Source organism: Leptonychotes weddellii, chromosome 11 (genome assembly GCF_054177405.1).
Source record: "Leptonychotes weddellii isolate Sample4059 chromosome 11, ASM5417740v2, whole genome shotgun sequence".
Classification (NCBI taxonomy): Eukaryota; Metazoa; Chordata; class Mammalia; order Carnivora; family Phocidae; genus Leptonychotes; species Leptonychotes weddellii.
The window spans coordinates 32,691,247-32,709,533 of NC_138379.1; the positions used below are offsets into that span (position 1 = coordinate 32,691,247).

An 18,287-nucleotide genomic window follows, 5' to 3' on the forward strand; every position below is an offset into this window, starting at 1 on the left:
ATCAGCAATGTATGAAGGCACCTTTTTTTTTTTTAAGATTTTATTTATTTATTTGACAGAGAGAGAGACAGCGGGAGAGGGAACACAAGCAGGGGGAGTGGGAAGGGGGAGAAGCAGGCTCTCCGCCAATCAGGGAGCCCGATGCGGGGCTCAATCCCAGGACCTTGGATCATGACCTGAGCTGAAGGCAGATGCCTAATGACTGAACCACCCAGAAGGCACCTATTTCTTGAACCATCTCCAAAAATGGGTGATTAACATATAAGTAAATATATAGCATCTATCTACATATCTACACACAGATAGTCACATACATGCATACCTAACTACATTTCTTTTAATTACTCCTAAGCTTGCAAATGTTTTGAAACCTTTGAATATACTCTTAATAGATGCTGTCAGTTGCCTATATAATTGTGGATCTCACACACACACACACACACAGCCTTCTCCTTCATTGAGAATGGAACACAAATTTTGTTTAGATATAAGTTAGCCAAGTACTATAAAGAAAGCTGGGCCCTACCCCAACCTTAGGGATAAATCTTGATTCAAGTTAATTCTTTTTGTCTAAGATATATTTTATTAATAGGTATATTAAACAGTTTTGGCCAATGAGACATGAAAACAAATCTGCTGGGGTAGCCTTCTGATAAAGTTCTCTTTGATCTTAAAAAAAGGCACTATAGAAAGGGAAGCCTCTTTCCCTTCTGACTTTGGGACAGAGTTAAGTCAAAATGTGATGCTTGGAGTTACTTCAGCCATTTTGAGACTTTGAAGGGAGCTACATCAAATTTCAAACTATCGTGCTGAAAATAATTTAGTCAGAAAAAAAATTGGTGTCATTGATGATGTTATGGAGGAGCTGAATTAACTAATTCTGGAAACACTGTCCATATAGACTTTGTTATGAGAGAATATATTTATCATTTAAGCCAGTGGAGTCAGAGATTTTATTATTTCCATTAAAATTATCTGAACTGATATGCCGACACTGTCCCACTTTATGCTTCATAATTCTTTGAGCCTGTACAGAGGATACTGATGAAGCAGCAGAGAAGTCAAATGGTTTTCAAATTCATAAGGCAAATAAGTGGCAAAGCCAAAGCTTTCAACCTGTAAAATTCATACACAAATATATACACTAGATTTTTAACCATGAAAATTCAGAGCTTTCACTCTGGCCCAAGAATAGGTAATATATATTCTCAATTATCTTGAAGAAATCTTAAGATGGCTTACTATACCTTAAAAAAGTAGGGAAACAGCTATGCATATGCATTGACCAAATCTTGGAGATGGAAACAAAGAATATAAGATAGCTCATTAGGTTATTAAAGAGAAATGTCCATGCATTGTGTCCACCCAAATGTGGACATAGCCAGGCTTCACAACTAGCCTCAATAATGATGTAAGCAATAAGGCATCCTTAAACTCCTTTGTGTGAAAGCTTAATTGTGATTCTGAATGCACAATTCCAACAATAGAGTGTATAGAAATATTAACAAGCCTCTTTGATGAATTTGGGTCAAGGGCAACATAGTACTTAATAGGTTTGTACACAAACACCCTGGGGGCAAGCTCCATCATTCATCCTAGTTTCTCTGCAGCAGTCAATGGTCCTAGATCCTTTACAACAGTGCTGGTATAAAAAGAACTCACTCCCACTTAAACCCAACAAAGAAGCCAAATGCTGCACAAATCCTTCAGACTTATTTTAATCATGAAACTTCAGGGGGAATGTCCTTTGGTATACTAAGAAATATTTACTGATTTTTAAAAACTTTAGCATTATTTTAACACTACTATTGTGAAATGCAATAAATATCTGACCTTTGGTTTTTCCAGAATTACATTTGGAAAATTGAAGTTGCCCTGAAAACCAAATGTTCCATGAGATTTTACCCTACATTATCCCTGTTTGGAGGGGCCTCTTAATTTCTTCCTTTTGTCCCCTTTAGTTGACTTCGTTTCCTTCACCTATCATGGTAGAGAAGCCCAGTCACAAACATGTATGTATAAGTAATGTAGATTTCTGTAATTTCTTCAATTTAACTTAATGAATAATTCCCCTATTCTTCTGGACAATTGGGACAGTGGAAATGTTGTCTTTTTCATTTGAAAATTCCCTACTTCCGTCAGGTTGTATCACAGCTCTAGAGGATTCCAAATGAGCAAGACGTTGGCAGAGAGGGAGCAGTCTAGTCCTTGTCCCAGAGAACACAGGTCACCACATGAGAGGTCATGTATCTTTAGAGTTCTCTGAGGCATCCTAGCAGTCATGTCACAGTTGAAGATTCAGAATCTCCCCCAGAAGTCCCCACCTGCAGAGGCATCCCACAGCCTCTCTCTCTACAGAGCCTTTTTTTTTTTTTTAAATGGTAACTCCAGTATAGTTAATAGTGTTACGTTAGTTTCAGGTATACAATACAGTGATTAACAGTTCAATACCTCAGCCAGGGCTCATCACAAGAAGTGCACTCCTTAATCCCCATCACCTATGTCACTCATTCCCCCACCTACCTCCCATCCGGTTAACCATCCGATGGTTCTCTATAGTTGAGTCTGTTTCTTGGTTTGTCTCTCATTTTTTCTTTGCTCATTTGTTTTCTTAAAGTCCACATGAGTGAAATCATACGGTATTTGTCTTTCTCTATCCTATTTCACTTAGCATTATACTCTCTAGTTCCATCCATGTTGTTGTAAATGGCAAGATTTCATTCTTTTTATGGCTGAATAATATTCCATTGTGTGTGTATGTACTTTATCCATCTTCTTTATCCATTCATCCATTAATGGACACTTGGACTCTCCATAATTTGACTCTTGTAAATAATGCTGCTCTAAACATAGGGGTGTATGTATCCCTTCGAATTAGTGTTTTGTATTTTTTGGGTAAATACCCCGTAGTGTGATTGCTGGGACATAGGGCAGTTGTGTTTTTTAACTGTTTGAGGAGCCTCCACACTATTTTCCACAGTGGTTGCACCGGTTTGCATTCCCACCAACAGTGCAAGAGGATTAATTTTTTTCTACATCCTCACCAACACTTGTTTCTTGTGTTTTTGATATAGCCTTTCTAACAGATATGGGGTGAAATCTTGTTGTGATTTTGATTCGCATTTCTCTAATGATGGGTGGTGTTGAGCATCTTTTCATGTATCTGTTGGCCATCTGGATGCCTTCTTTGGAGAAATGTCTGTTCACATCTGCTTCTCATTTTTTTAATTGGAATATTTGCTTTTTAGGTGTTGAGCTGTATCAGTTCTATATGCATTTTGCATACTAGCCCTTTATCAAATAGGTCATTTACAAATATCTTCTCCCAGTCAGTAGGTTGCCTTTTAGTTTTGTTGATTGTTTCCTTTGCTGAGCAGAAGCTTTTTATTCTGATGTAGTCCCAATACTTTATTTTTGCTTTTGTTTCCCTTACCTCAGGAAACGTATCTAGAAAAATGTTGCTACAGCCAATGTCAGAGAGATTACTGCCTGTGCTCTCTTCAAGGATTTTTATGGTTTGAGGTCTCACATTTAGATCATTAATCCAACTTTTTATTTTTGTGTATGGTGTAAGAATGTGGCCCTGTTTCATTCCTTTGCATGTTGCTATCCAGTTTTCCCAACACCATTTGTTGAAGAGACTGTTTTTTCCCTTTGTATATTCTTTCTTGCTTTATTAAAGATTAGTTGACCATATAGTTGTGGGTTTATTTCTGGGTTTTCTATTCTGTTCCATTGAGCTATGTGTCTATTTTTGTGTCACTACCATCTGTTTTGATTATGAAAGCTTTGTAATATAACTTGAAGTTTTGCACCTTCAGCTTTGCTTTTCTTTTCCAAAATTACTTTGGTAATTCAGGGTCTTTTGTGGTTCCATATAAATTTTAGAATTTTTTGTTCTAGTTTTGTAATGTAAATGGTGTTGGTATTCTGACATGGATTGCATTAAATGTGTACATTGCTTTGGGTAGTACATACATTTTAACAATATTTGTTCTTCTAATCCATGAACATGGAATGTCTTTCCATTTACTTGTGTCATCTTCAATTTCTTTCATCAATATTTTATAGTTTTCAGAGTACAGGTGTTTCACTTCTTTGGTTAGGTTTATTCCTATTTTACTACTTTTGGTGCAGTTGTAAATGAGACTGTTTTCTTAATTTCTCCTTCTGCTTCATTATTATTGTATAGAAATGCAACAGATTTCTGCACATTGATTTTGTATCCTGAGACTTTAACTGAATTCATTTATCAGTTCTAGCAGTTTTTCAGTGGAGTCTTCTGGGGTTTTCTACATAATATCATATCGTCTGCATATAGTAAATGTTTTACTTCTTTCTTACTGATATGGATGCCTTTTATTTCTTTTTGTTGCCTGATTGCTGTGGCTCGTACTCCCAGTACTAGTTGAATAAAGTGGTGAGAGTGGACATTCTTGTCTTGTTCCTCACCTTAAGGGGAAAGCTCTCAGTTTCTCCCCATTGAGTATGTTGTTAGCTGTGGGTTTTTCACATATGGCCTTTATTATGTTAAGGTATGTTCCCTCTCAACTTACTTTGTTGAAGGTTTTTATCATGAATGGATGTTTTACTTTGTCAAATGCTTTTTCCGTGTCTACTGAAATAATCATATGGTTTTTAGCCTTTCTCTTACTGATGTGATGTAGAACACTGATTGATTTGTGAATACTGAATTACCCTTACATCCCAGGAAGAAATCCCACTTGATTATAGTGAATGATTTTTTAATGTATTGTGGACTGTTAGCTAGTATTTTGTTGAGGATTTTCTGTCTCCAGAGCCTTACATATCTCAGAATGCAGCCTTGTAGGCAGGGCCCTTCCTCCAGAAACTGTTCGAGTCTCTGCCTTCATTACTTCCTGACCCTATGTTACCCACTCTGGTTTTTCTACTCTGTATTAAGGAGGGCAATTCTCCTCCCTTCAGATTCTTCTCTGCCATTCTCGGTCTTACAAAACCAGACTATGTATTAGAATCACTTGGACCTTTAAACAAACTGGAGCCAGGTCTCAGTCCTAGACGAAATGCAAATCAAAATCTCTAAGAGTATATCGCAACATTGACTTTTTCCCCCCATGTCCTGAGTGATTCCAACCTGAGCTGAGGGTTGAGAACCTCTGCACGAAAACAGGCAGGAGTTTGGAATCCTGCTTTCAGTACTGTCACATCCCTCCTCTGGAAGGGGAGGTGGGTAATGGAGCCAACTACCTATTTAAAGGAGAAAAAAAAAAAAAGGAGGGCGCCTGGGTGGCTCAGTTGGTTGAGCAACTGCCTTCGGCTCAGGTCATGATCCTGAAGACCCGGGATCGAGTCCCGCATCGGGCTCCCTGCTCAGCGGGGAGTCTGCTTCTCCCTCTGATCCTCCCCCTCTCATGCTCTCTGTCTCCCATTCTCTCTCTCAGATAAATAAATAAAATCTTTAAAAAAAAAAAAAAAAAAGGAGCAAAAAAAAAAGGGGGGAGGGGACAAAACAAAGGAGGTGGGGGGACATACCAGCCAAATCAAAGCAAAGGGTAAATGTCTAATAATCATCAGAGATTTTAGCTGGATTTCAGAATATCTAAAACTCTAACTCTTGTTTTGACTTTACTTATTCAATATATTAATAAATGTTTTCTGCCATCTTTAACAAAGGTAGTTTTGCATCTTAAAGCATTTGATACAGCATTTTCACTCAAGTAGAAGTAGTCTACAGACCTATTACTAGAATTTCATTCTTAAAGCTATCTCACCTTTTCTAAGACTGAGAGTCAAGTAATTAGTAACTTATCCCTTTAATGCTGCCAGACAGTCAAAAGTAAGAACAAGCATGTCCAAAACAAGCACATGCTATGTGCTTTAAAGATAAGGATAATCAATAGGAATTTTACTACCATGCTCTATCAAGTTGCAGAATGTTCTATTTTGGCTCTATTTCATATGGCTCTGCTCAATAAAATGACATCAGGTACCTCATATTTCAAAGTGTTCTTTATATAATCAACCTTAGGAGAAAAGCTTTTTTCAGAAAACTGGTCTAAAATTTCTAACAGTTACCTCTTACTCCTAAATCTTTTAAACCGTTGCCTCACCTCTTTTCATTATAAGATGCTTAATTGAAACCACTAAAATTAATGTACTATATCTAACTTTAAGTTTTTTTGAAGTATTTCAAACATATACTTCCTTCAAGCTTTCTTCCATGCCAATATCAAGAGAATACAAATCCTTTGAGCAAGGTAATAGAACTCACATGGGATATAGGTTATCTCACTTCTTTCTTTTATTTCTTATCTTCATGGGAAGCTTTTGGCATAAAAATGAATGCTTACCCATTACTGTCAAGTACCTGTCTTATTGCTGCATGCTTTTGTCATAAATCACAGGTATCCTGCTTTCAAGCTGCCTGAGTATCTAATGATAACATCTTATCAAACAAGCTAAACACGGGCAGTTTAACTGCGGATAAATGAAAGTCAGGGACCAGTAAATCAAGGAGTCTGACCATTGCAAAAATCAAAAGGTACAGAGAAGAGAAAAGCACCCCACCAGCCCAATTTCAGGGAATCCTCCAATTTCAAAATTCATAAAAGAGCAAGGGCAACCCAGGGGTCTCTTACAGGAGAGAAAGTGATGTAGACTCACACAAATCCTAAGGCCAAAAACTGGCCCAAGCATCAAATGCTTTCGATTTCACCCTTCCAAAGGGCAAGGGAAACCTTCCTAGAAAAAAGTACAAAGCCTCATATAGAATACGTGGTCATGTCAGGGAATCCCCAGCCTCTAGGTATAAAAATTAAGTTATAACACATTTTTTTTTTATTGTTATGTTAGTCACCATACAGTACATCATTAGTTTTTGATGTAGTGTTCCATGATTCATTGTTTGTATATAACACCCAGTGCTCCATGTAATACATGCCCTCCTTAATACCCATCACCAGGCTAACCCATTCACCCACCCCTCTCCCTTCTAAAACCTTCAGTTTTTTCCCGGAGTCCATAGTCTCTCATGGTTTGTCTCCCCTTGTGATTTCCCCCCTTCATTTTTCCCTTCCCTCTCCTAATGTCCTCCATGCTATTCCTTATATTCCACAAATAAGTGAAACCATTTAAATTGTGGGTAAGTATTCTCAATGTTAAACCCTCCTTATTTTCCCATGAGATATGATTTTTTTTCAATTTTTAATAAGATAAAAAGGGGGGAAAGAGTTGAAGTTTCTTTTTTGTTTGACACATTGCCTTTCCCCTCCAGCATCAAGTTTAACATCTTTTATTGTCACAGGTGCAATCTTTCTAAAAGGACCATGGTTATCAGCATGAAGTTAGGAATGGCTATTTTAGGGTTTCTTCTTTGGACCTTATAAAGGACTAACAACTAACATGGGATTAAACACCCAATACTCATCTAAATTCTACTGACTTTCAAGAGGCAAGACTTTCAATTTGGCAAACATTGGAACATTTTTGATAGTGAATATACATTTGAGTTTTTTCACGTGAAGATGTTGCCTCATAAATCATGAACTCTCTGGGCACAGCGGTCATTTATCACTATTCTCAGTGACCATATTTCCTAATACTCATGACTGATACTAATGATGTATTAGATATATGAATAAATGAATGAAATGGGTGAATCAATCATTCAATAATCTATTACCAAAGTTGATAGATCTTCTTTACTTCTAGGCTCACTAATTTTTAGTTGAATCTAATTTTTCAGTATTACTACTGACCTCTAGGGCAGTTAGGGTCAAGCTAAATGGCATACTAAAAGAAAGAAAACAGTGACCTTGACATACTTAGAAAACTAACAGTAGCAGCAGATACTAATTGATTTGGGACAGAGTCTAGAATGAACTTTGGAAATCAGGAATGCCAATAATGAGAAATGCTGTATCAGGAACTTGGGGCAAACAAAGGATGCCTTCAAGTCTGTCAATTTCTCCAGCAAATGGTCTTTAGAAAATGAAACATCTGAAAAGACACCTTACAGTGGCCAACATCTATTATATACCTTACTTATTACCATAGACAAATAGCCACTTAGAGGAAGAAGTCTTTGCCAATAAAGAAATGACAGAGATTGGAGGTGGGGACCTGATCTATCTTGGAGAGCAAAGAGCACCTTTGGCCTAACAGGCTTACTTTCAGGAACCAAGGTAAATATCAGAGTTCCAACTTACTATGCAAGCACCTAATGGAGACCCTGGGATCTGGTCTAGAGGAGAAATGGCAGGGAGAATGCTTGTCTCTTAGCTCTCTGCACTCCCATTCATATTCCAGACTGTAAAATCCTACCCTAATCCATTCACTGCATGTTAACATGAGTTAACTCCAGTAGCTCCTTGTGGCTTGCAAAAACACTCCACACACACTATTCTGGAAATCAAGCAACTTTTTCTTATTGCACTTTGCTTGTCCTTCCATCATAGCACTTAGTACAGATATGCTTAATATCATCATCATGTTTTTGAGACTATTTTCCCCAACAGACTCTGTACTGTTGGGGGGGAAAGGGTTATTTTAATAAACAGCTCCTGTTAAAGGAAACAAAATCTGTTGAGAATCTATTAAGTGTAAGTCACTACGTACTCATTAGCACCATTCACCAAATATTTCTGGTTTTCTAAACCTTCTAGGCACAAAGTAGAACTGCATTTCTTCATCCCCTTGTAGTTGGCTGGGTACTGGTGACTAGCTCTAGTCAACGATCAGAGTGTGGAAAGGGTATGTGTGACGCTCTGATAACAACAATGAATGACTGTTTCAAGACCCTCCAGGCTCTTTCCCATCTTGGTGACTGGCAATGTTCATAATACTGACTGTTCCATCTGCTTGTACCCCACAGTAATTATGATGAGCAAAGCACCCTTCCTGTTGACCAGTGAAAGACAAACAAAACCTTGTTATTTTAAGTTAGTCATATTTGGGGTTGTTACTGCAGAACATCCTATCCTGACTGATGCACGTGCCTGCAAGTGCCATGATAAATGTTTTCATATATACAATCTGATGTTCACAATAACCTAAGAGCTACGTATAACAGGTAAAGCAGATACAGCAGATATGAGCTGTATTTTATAAATGAAATTTAGAGAAGTAAATAGCCCAAGGCTAAATAGCTTTGTTCATTCCTTCATTCAATAAATATCTGTTGAGCACGGCACTCTGCCAGGCTATGCTCTCCACAACCCCAGCTCCTCCAACTAGGTTAGGTTTTAAGTAGCAAAGATAGGGAACAAAAGAAAAAAGGTCCCAACTCTCAGATCTTACATTCTAATAGAGAGAAATTTTTGAAAATCACATATAAAAAATAAAAATTCTACAAGGTAATAAGTGATAGAAAATTAAAATCAGGTGATAAGATAATGGGTAGCTAATTATATAAATCAGAGAAAGTCTCTCTGAGCTGCTTTTTTTGGGGAGGGATGCTTGGGTACCCACTGAAACCCACATCCTTGTCTTTTACTCCAGTAACACAGTTTGCTTTCTCAAAGTACTTCTATAAATAATACATTTTCCATCTCGTTCCATATAAAAACCACCAGGCAGGGCACCTATCCTTAAGAGGCTTTCAACAAGCACGGAGCTCCGATCTTCCTTCCTTTGTGAAAAAGTAAAGCAGAGGCGGTATTCTGCTATGATTTCAACAAGGCCTTTCTACACAGCAGGGCCTTAATCAAGGTTTACAGAGTTGCATGATATGTGCTGTTGTTAGGAGGATATTCACTGGTTCCTTCTAATCTTAGGGTTAAGTTAAATCATAAGAACAAAGAAACAATCATATAAAACATCAGATGTTTAGACTGTTTGTTTATTGGTCCAAAAGAGTTTTGCATCCCCTTTAAAATGTTTAGCTCTGAGCATGCTGTGTTGATGCAATCTCTTTTTTCTCTAGGAATTTTAGTTCTACTACATGAAAGATAAAGGAGATTGGCCATATGTGGCCATCAGAAACCTGTATTAATCTCACCTCACCAGTTCCTTAGCCAAAAAATAGTAACATAAATACACAACAATCAATGGGAAAGGTTATTTGGACATAGAAACATGCTCCCTAACTTTGGCAACTTTTTGCGCTTCTGTAAAGGTCCTTGGGAATAAAATACACTAAGAGTAGCAGTCCATTCTGAGTGAAAAATTCAGTTTATAGGCCACTGTTAATAGAACAAAAAAAAAAAATGCGGGAGTCAGGGAAAGGTACAAAATGACTGAAATTCTGTGTTCGAGGGGCACTTTTCTTATAGATTACAGATTGGTCATTTAAAGACATTTGACCAAAAGAAAAAAGACTCAGAACTTTCTACCATCCTTAACCAATTTACTGTTCATATCTCCATATACATAATTGGAAGTATATTGGAACCCCCAAACCAAATGCCCCACAAAGCCAGCATTGCTCACACGAAGGCACCGCCCATATCCCTAGAATGCCAGCTTAGTGCTGAGAGCCCTGCCATATAGGCGGAAACTGACCATCAGCATATGTCAATCCAGAGTCTTGACTGGCTCCCATACATGCCCAGTTCCTGTCCGCCATGTACTCCCCTCCCCCTCTCAATTTAATCCTTGTCTTTCCCAATGGGAACAAAGTACATGTTCTTATGTACAAAAACATTTCAGCATGATAGAAGAAAAATAGTTTGATACTTTTCCATTCTTAAAACTGCTATCTCTAAGTCCACTGGGAGTAGAAATAAATTACGCAGGCAAAATTTCTTTTACCACTTCTTTCTCCAAAGGGGAGGGTGAAATAGTGCAAGAGAAAAACTAGCTGGGTTACAGTAGTACCTAGCACACTAAGAGTTAAATTTAACAACACACATATGGTACAGAGAAGGACTGAACCAAAAAAACAGTGTTGCTTCTTCATGCTCACCTGTGCAAGAGAAGTCATCCACTCGGATGTAGCCTGGGACACAGTCACAGCGATATAACCCAGCCAAGTTTACACACACAGTATTGGCATGACAGTAATGCATCTTAGCTGCACACTCATCAATATCTGAAGGAGAACAAAAGAAGCAACATCACAGTTAGGTGAATGAACTTTATTCAGTGTGATCACCTTACAATGCAATTTAAAAAGGCAAATGCCCATCAAAGCTAAGAGAAAAAGCAAGATGCAGTAAACACAAAACCTAAATGCAAATTCGACTGCATTCAGGTTCATTAGATCCCATCTTGAGCTGAAAGTATTTCGAGAAAGATGCATGGTGAGATGTTAACAGTTAAGAAACCAAGAAGTATGAAGACTGAATCTGCTCTTCAATCTTAGTCAGTTAGTCTCTCACCAAGAAGGATGCTGGATTTAAACATCCAAAATCAAGGAGTTCTGTGTCCAGTGAGTTGATACCAATTAATATTTATTAGGTGTCCACTGTACATGCTGTAGCTTTTATCAGAGAGATCAAGGGGATCCAGGCCTCTCTGCTCATGTGTCTTACTAAGACACGCTTTAATCCATCTGTTAAAAAATGATGGCGCAGCCAGTTTCTCCCATGTTGTATCGTGAATACAGACAACAGCTGTTGTCTAATGCAAACTGAAATCTTTCATTCCTTGACCTGGAGATCCTTCCCATGTGACAGAATGGGCTGATTCAACAAAAAGATCTTTTTCTCTCTGAAATGGAGGTCAGAGCATCACCAGCTTCCTCATAAACATTCATGGTAAGAACTGAAATAACCTACAACCTTAAGTACAGACTTGAGTCTTTTCTGGAAGCTGTTTTCAGAAATGCCTTAAGTGTTCATTTTACTCAGAGTGCTTATGGAGAAGGAGAGGAAAGGATCACAGCACAGCATGAGGACCTAACACAATGAGAGTTCTGGTTCTTCCATTTACTAGTCTGTGACGTGCATTTAACCATGCTGGGTCCCAAGGTTCTCATCAGTTTGTCATACAGGCCAGTTCTAAACCTACTGCTTTACATCTTTAAATTCATTATCTAATGTAATTCACATTGAATTCCATGATCCAAGTACATGCAGCACTACTGACATTTTGAAGTCTAGAAAATTGAGGCTTAGAGAAGTTAAATATCTGGTACAAAGTCATCCTGTTAGAACAAGCTATACCCAGGATTTGAACTCAGAAGTCAATCTCTTATTTACTATGATTCACTTCATGAAAGCACCTTGAAAATGACAGTCAACCATAGTGTTACTATTAAGGGAATCACCAAAGTCTGTGCTCGCTTCGGCAGCACATATACTAAGGTAATCACCAAAGTCCTAAGGCACTTCATGTGTAGAAACAGAGGATAAAAACAGCTGTGTGGGGTACTAGGGATCTCACTTATCTATTTTAAAAATAAAAATGGACTGACTTATTTCTTAATAAAACACACTTAAATAATATCAGATTCTTTTCAGCACTAAAGATCTGCCAGCCCATAAATAAAAGTTACTGTGGAGTAATTGAGGTCCTAGAAAGACACACAGTTAGCAAGACTTGCTTAACTGTACGAACAAAACACCAGAAATCACTGAAATGCTTCAGGCAATGAAGTGTTCTACTTATACAAGATCATGTTCTTCCAAAAACAATCCAAGACAATGCACAATTAAAATAAATGGACAACTGAATATAAAAACTATATAAGATTCTATCAAGCTGGGGTATGAAGGGAACTCTCCCACGAATTTAAGACAGAATAGTAACCGCACATGAGCATGAGGTGTAGTTCAGATCTTTCTGGCACCCAGGGCATTAGAATTCTTTAACAAGTCAATACCTGACATCATTTAAGCATTTTGCTTCACAGAACAGTGGATATCACAAAAGTCGAGAGGAAAAGGGTTTCAGGAAAGGAGTAATGATCACTTTTGTCATCGGCTAAGAAGCTGAATAAGATCAAGACATCACTGGGCGCCTGGGTGGCTCAGTTGGTTAAGCGACTGCCTTCAGCTCAGGTCATGATCCTGGAGTCCCGGGATCGAGTCCCGCATCGGGCTACCTGCTCAGCAGGGAGTCTGCTTCTCCCTCTCCCGCTCCCCCCTCTTGTGCTCTTTCTCTCTCTCACTCTCTCTCTCAAATAAATAATAAAAAATAAAATCTTTAAAAAAAAAAAAAAAAAAAGACATCACTAACCAGTGAAGCAATTCACTGGTGACCTTGACCAAAGAAGAGTAGATTTGGGAAGGTGGTGGAGAAAAGCCTGACTTGAGTCAATTAAAGACAGGATGGAAGAGGAGGAAATAGAGACAGAAAAACAAGGCAAACCTTTTGAGATTTTTTTCCCATAAAGAAAAACGGGGTAGTAGTTCCGGAGACACTTGGTGTCGAGAGAGTCTTATTTCAGGATGGGAGAGATCACAGCACGTTTGTACGCTTTGGGGAAGGATTCAATATGAGTGACGCAAACTGATGATATAGAAGAGAGAGATCATTGCAGGAGCCAAATCCTGGGGGGAAGCAGTGCACAGATGGAACAAGTCATCTCTACAACAAGAACAAAGCCGAGATAAGGGAAGACGTGGAGATGGGTTGGCATAGTTGGTGGTAAGATGAAGTCACTCTCCTTTGCTTATTTTTATTTTCTCAGTCAAATGAAAAGAGAGGGTAATGTCTGAGAATTAAGAAAGGGAGGAGGTATCACATATTTAAGGAGAGGGGATAAGGTATTAAACAGTCATGTTGATAAAAGGGAACAAACATTTACTCAGAGCATATAGTACAGTGGCTGAGGAGCTGCTGTGATTTGTGATCACGAATGAGTTAAGTCAGAGCAGTCAGCATGGCCGTGTGTTTTTCTCCAGTTTCATTCAGGTATTTGGGGGCAGTAGAAGGGTAACTGGGAAGTTTGGTGTGACCAGAGATGAGTTTTTATGCAGATATAATGAGTAAACAGATACAAGGGAATTGAGGGTCTAAAGAAAGAGATGATGATGATGAGGTGCCAAGGAATCTTGGCTACTGAGGAGAGATGTGAGGACATGAAGATGGAGATAGACAGTTGAAATGGATTGGGTATTAGGGGTGGGCACTCTGCTGTACTTCTCAGATCTCACTTCAGAACTAAAGAACTTAATCCCCTAGCTAATGGGAGTATTGCCTGCTAACAATCATCAGCTGTTATCCTTTTAGGGAAACTGCCCTTGGCTAATGAGAGATAATATAGTCACAGTCAGTCACACTTTCATCCTGGGAGTGAGCTACAACAAAGACTGCTTCTCATTTACCCCAGCTCAAGATAATTCTAAGGGACCATCCAGATTTCAGAGCACTCAATGAGATTGAGCTAACTTCTCCCTCTGTCCAATCCTGCATTCTTCCCTTCCTCAGAGGCCTTCATCCCAAGACCACTCCCTAATAAACTTCCTGCATGCCAGCCTCCATCTCAGAGTTTGCTTCTTAGGGAACCCAAACTGCAGTTTCCATGAGGGTACTAGAATGCATGAGCTAGAAAGCGAGGAGACGGGGTTATAAAGTGTGCGCTTGACATTAATATTTTGGAGCTGATTCAATTACTGTTGATTTTAAGGTATTTTGTGCAATGATGGGGGAGTGGAAGAATAGATCATTGTAAGTGAGAGGCTGGGAATACCAAGAGAAGCCAGGCATTGGAGGGAGTTGGTTGGCATTAGTGCTATTCCTCAAACATTACCAGTTTTTCTCTTTCTGGGCACATCATACAAATGTACTTCCCCATCCTCTTTGAAGTTAAGCATAGCTATATGACCGGGCATGATGTCTGAGCAAAGCATACCACCTCTAGGGGGAAAGATAAAGAGCCAGCACCTGGCTTACCACATTTTCCTGTCCCTGCTTTGGAAATCATGGAAGCACAGAGATGGAGACATTCTCAGCCTGGGTCCCTGAGTGAGGAGTAGGCAACCAGACAAGCCTGATCAACATGTTGCATGAGCTACAAATAGGCTTTTGTTCATTTAAGCCATCGAGCCCACCCTGGCTGGTAGAGGGGTGACTAGGAAAGGCATCTAAAAGAAAGAGATCATTAAACTTAATCCTAAAAGATGCAAAGAAATTCACCAAGTAGAGACTGGAGGTGGGGAAAAGTAAGGGAAACTCCAGAGGCTAAACTTGTTGTCTCTGTAGAGTTACGAAGGGAGAGAAACACTGAGTCATGAACATTAATTAGCCATCTACTAGGCCCTGAAGCAGAGGATGAACAAAATGCCACCATAAACCTAACAGCCTGGCAAGACATTGGGCGAAACTTGTAAGTTCTACCAAGAACGGGAGACCTTTTAACAGGGGGATTGGACGTGGTCTGAGAGGGCCAGAGGAGTAGTCTCTATGGACATGATGTTTCATTGAACACCTAAAACAGAAGTGAAACAGGTGAAGGGGAGAGGAATAACATACCAGAGAAGAATGTTGGAGAAGAATTAGGGGAAGGAGCTTTGTCTATTTAAAGTGAAACTGGCAAGATAAGCTCAGGCCAGATCCTGCTGAGCCTTGTGGGCCATAGGAAGGAGTCTAGACTTTAATCAAGGCAGGGGCACAAAGCAATTTCTGTTTTTAAAATACCACTCAGCTGTAGATGAGAGAATGGACTGGAGCTGGCCAAGCTGAAGGCTAAATCACCTTGGTATTTTACTCTCAGAGATGTAGCCACACTGAACTCCATCTCATTCTGCCGGGATGCCCAGACATTCTTTAGGATGAGAAACTAGTCAGGACTTGCCTTAGAGTCAATTCAATCTTCAGCCCATGGGCCACAGCTGCCAACCAGGCTGCTGACTACAATGAATGTTTCCCTGTCATGGACCCTTGTCAGCTCCTCCCAGAGAGAAACTCCTGGCTCATTTCCCTTAGGCCACTGGATAACTGATGAGAGGCATCTGCCTCATCTCGATTTGAAGGAGTTACTCGACTGTAACAAGCTTATTTTGACTCAAACTGCCAAACCATCCCTTTGTTTCAGAGGATTCTAAGACCCTCTGAAGGCTCTTAAGAAAAATATTTTCAAAAACAGGACAAGGGGATGGTTAGAAGATCCCAGGGAGAATTTCTCACATAAACTTCTTCAACCTTTACTCTCTACAGGTCACACAGGACCCCATGCCATATATCCCCACTGCTCCGATGAGGTGTCTTTGAGCTGGTTTCATTTTCACTCCATACCACTGATAATTTCAACTCTTGCAGATCTCATAATTTCCTGGTACCAGTCCAGAAAAAGACAGCACCAAAACAGAGCAGAAAAGTTGACAAACGTACCAGAAAATTAAACTGTTACAACCTTATCTTTGTTGCCTATCCCCCATTATGCAAACACCAGATATAAAAATACCTGACCGTATAACTAACGCAGAGGGGAGGGAAAAAAGTTGTCAAGTGTTTAGAGTCATCTAGCTGGGTCCCTTGAGGCAATAATACAGAAGAAAGGAAGGAACTGAGAATTTCCCCGTTTTTAGGATGGGGCTGGGGATGGACCAGCAACACATTTGCCAAAACAAAGATTGCCTCGTCCTCAGGGAAAGGCACAACCCGGCAGACAGTTTTGATAGGACTCAAGAGTGCTTCAGAAGGAAATCTGATTATGGAAAGAATCAAAATAGAATTAACGAACATCTTCAGAGTTGAGATATCCTGAGAAAACAATCTTGAGAACTAGTGAACTGAGATTTTTAATATAAACCTAAGAAAAACGGTGCTTATTGCTCAGAAAGATTCTGAAAGGTAATGAATAATTACAACAACAAGCAAACAAACACCAGACAGAACTCCCTAATGAAAGAATGAACTGATGCTCACAGAGAGAAACGCATAGGGCCCAAAGCATCAAAGATTTTAACCTGAAAGCCATCTGACCTTTGCCCAGGTGGTGCGGGTGCTCTGTCTGAAGCCTATTTCTTTCTCAAGCAATGGTCTCTCCAGGTGTGACATTCAATCCAAATCCAGGAGACAACAAGAGGCTCAGCCTAAGGCTGAACCTCAAGGTGGGGGCTGGACACACTCTAGTCCAGGTTCAAGTTAAAGGTCTCAATCAGTCTAAGAAGTTTTTATAAGAACAACAGTTAACCTAATTACTGGAAGGATGAATGGATTAAAAAAAAAAAACTGCACAATTAGGCACAGGGTAATACCAAGAAGAATATGAGGATCAATGTGTATAACCTCAGAGGGTAAAACTAGGAACAGCCGCCTGGCACCCGGTTAGTACTCATTTTTATGAGTATTTCTCATAGATGTCATTTCTATGTATTAAACACTGTGCTACGTACTCACCAGATAGCGTCTCATCACTCCATTTATTCTTCTTGAAGGAAGTAGGTAGCTCCATGTCATGATGAGGGAACGCAGTTCAGAGATTATTAGGTCACTTGCCCAAGTCACAAAGTCATAAGCCTAAGAGCCTGGGTTTGAATACACATGGTCTGATTTCAAAGTTGGCACAGTCCTCACTGCAGCATTTCTAGCCCTCAATGATGATTCAATCCTATAACTCTGTTAGATACATCTGATGCGGCCAGGAAGCATATGGAAACAAGTAGATCTCCAAATTCTATGTCTGTGTGCAAAGCTTTTCCTAACATTTGTTCTGGTATTATACTCTGTTGGAAGAGCGATGCTACACCATGCATCACTGGTTCTTTGGCTCTTTTAAATCACTCTTAACACTTTCACACTTTAGGCTCCAGTGACCCAGAGCCCCAAAACAGGTAGCAGCATTCTGCTCCCACCTTGAACCCACAGCTTGATACAGTCTCTATGCCGGTTGCGTAAGACTGATTGCCTCCTCTAGGATTTGAAACTAGAGACAAAGGCCTGGTTGTTTTCTTTTCTTTTTCATATTTTTCGAGAAACATCTATAAATCCCACTGCAGTATATATCAGCTCGAGTATAATGGGGCTCAAATTACGATTCATTCGTGTAGATTGCTTGTCACCTTTGAAATATTGGAGCTCATCTTCTGGTGGTCTTTTGAGGTAATAAAAATACATGATTTATGTCCCTCCCCAGGATGGTGAAGTAGTTTGCTTTCATTTTAAAAAGGTATACTCATGGACTTTAAAATGAAACTTGATGTGGCATAATGATTCTTCATATATCACCAGCCTCCATCTGCATAAGAGTTCAGAGCAAACATAGAACCGAATTTGGCATTATCATCATTAAATTAGAGTGCAGGGTCTGGGTAGCAAAGATAGAAGCAAATGCAAAGAATTCTCTTGATAAAATGGTGTGTTCTACTCAGACTTGTTTGTAAGAATTTCCTAGAAAAAGGCAATACGGAAAAGGTTGGAGCTGGGGGGTTGGTACGAGGTGGTTATGCCTACTTCTCGTGCATATTTAAAAAGGAAAC

General features: G+C 39.3%; 1 protein-coding gene across 2 annotated transcripts in view; it reads right to left on the reverse strand.

Moving 5' to 3' along the window:
* NELL1 (neural EGFL like 1) overlaps positions 1 to 18,287 on the reverse strand; it is a 794,543-nt gene that overhangs the window by 399,788 nt on the left and 376,468 nt on the right. For both annotated transcript variants that reach the window (XM_081798460.1, XM_081798459.1), the window contains exon 13: positions 10,886 to 11,011. In XM_081798460.1, coding sequence (XP_081654586.1) covers positions 10,886 to 11,011 — 126 coding nt within the window. The remainder of the gene's footprint in view (positions 1 to 10,885; positions 11,012 to 18,287) is intronic.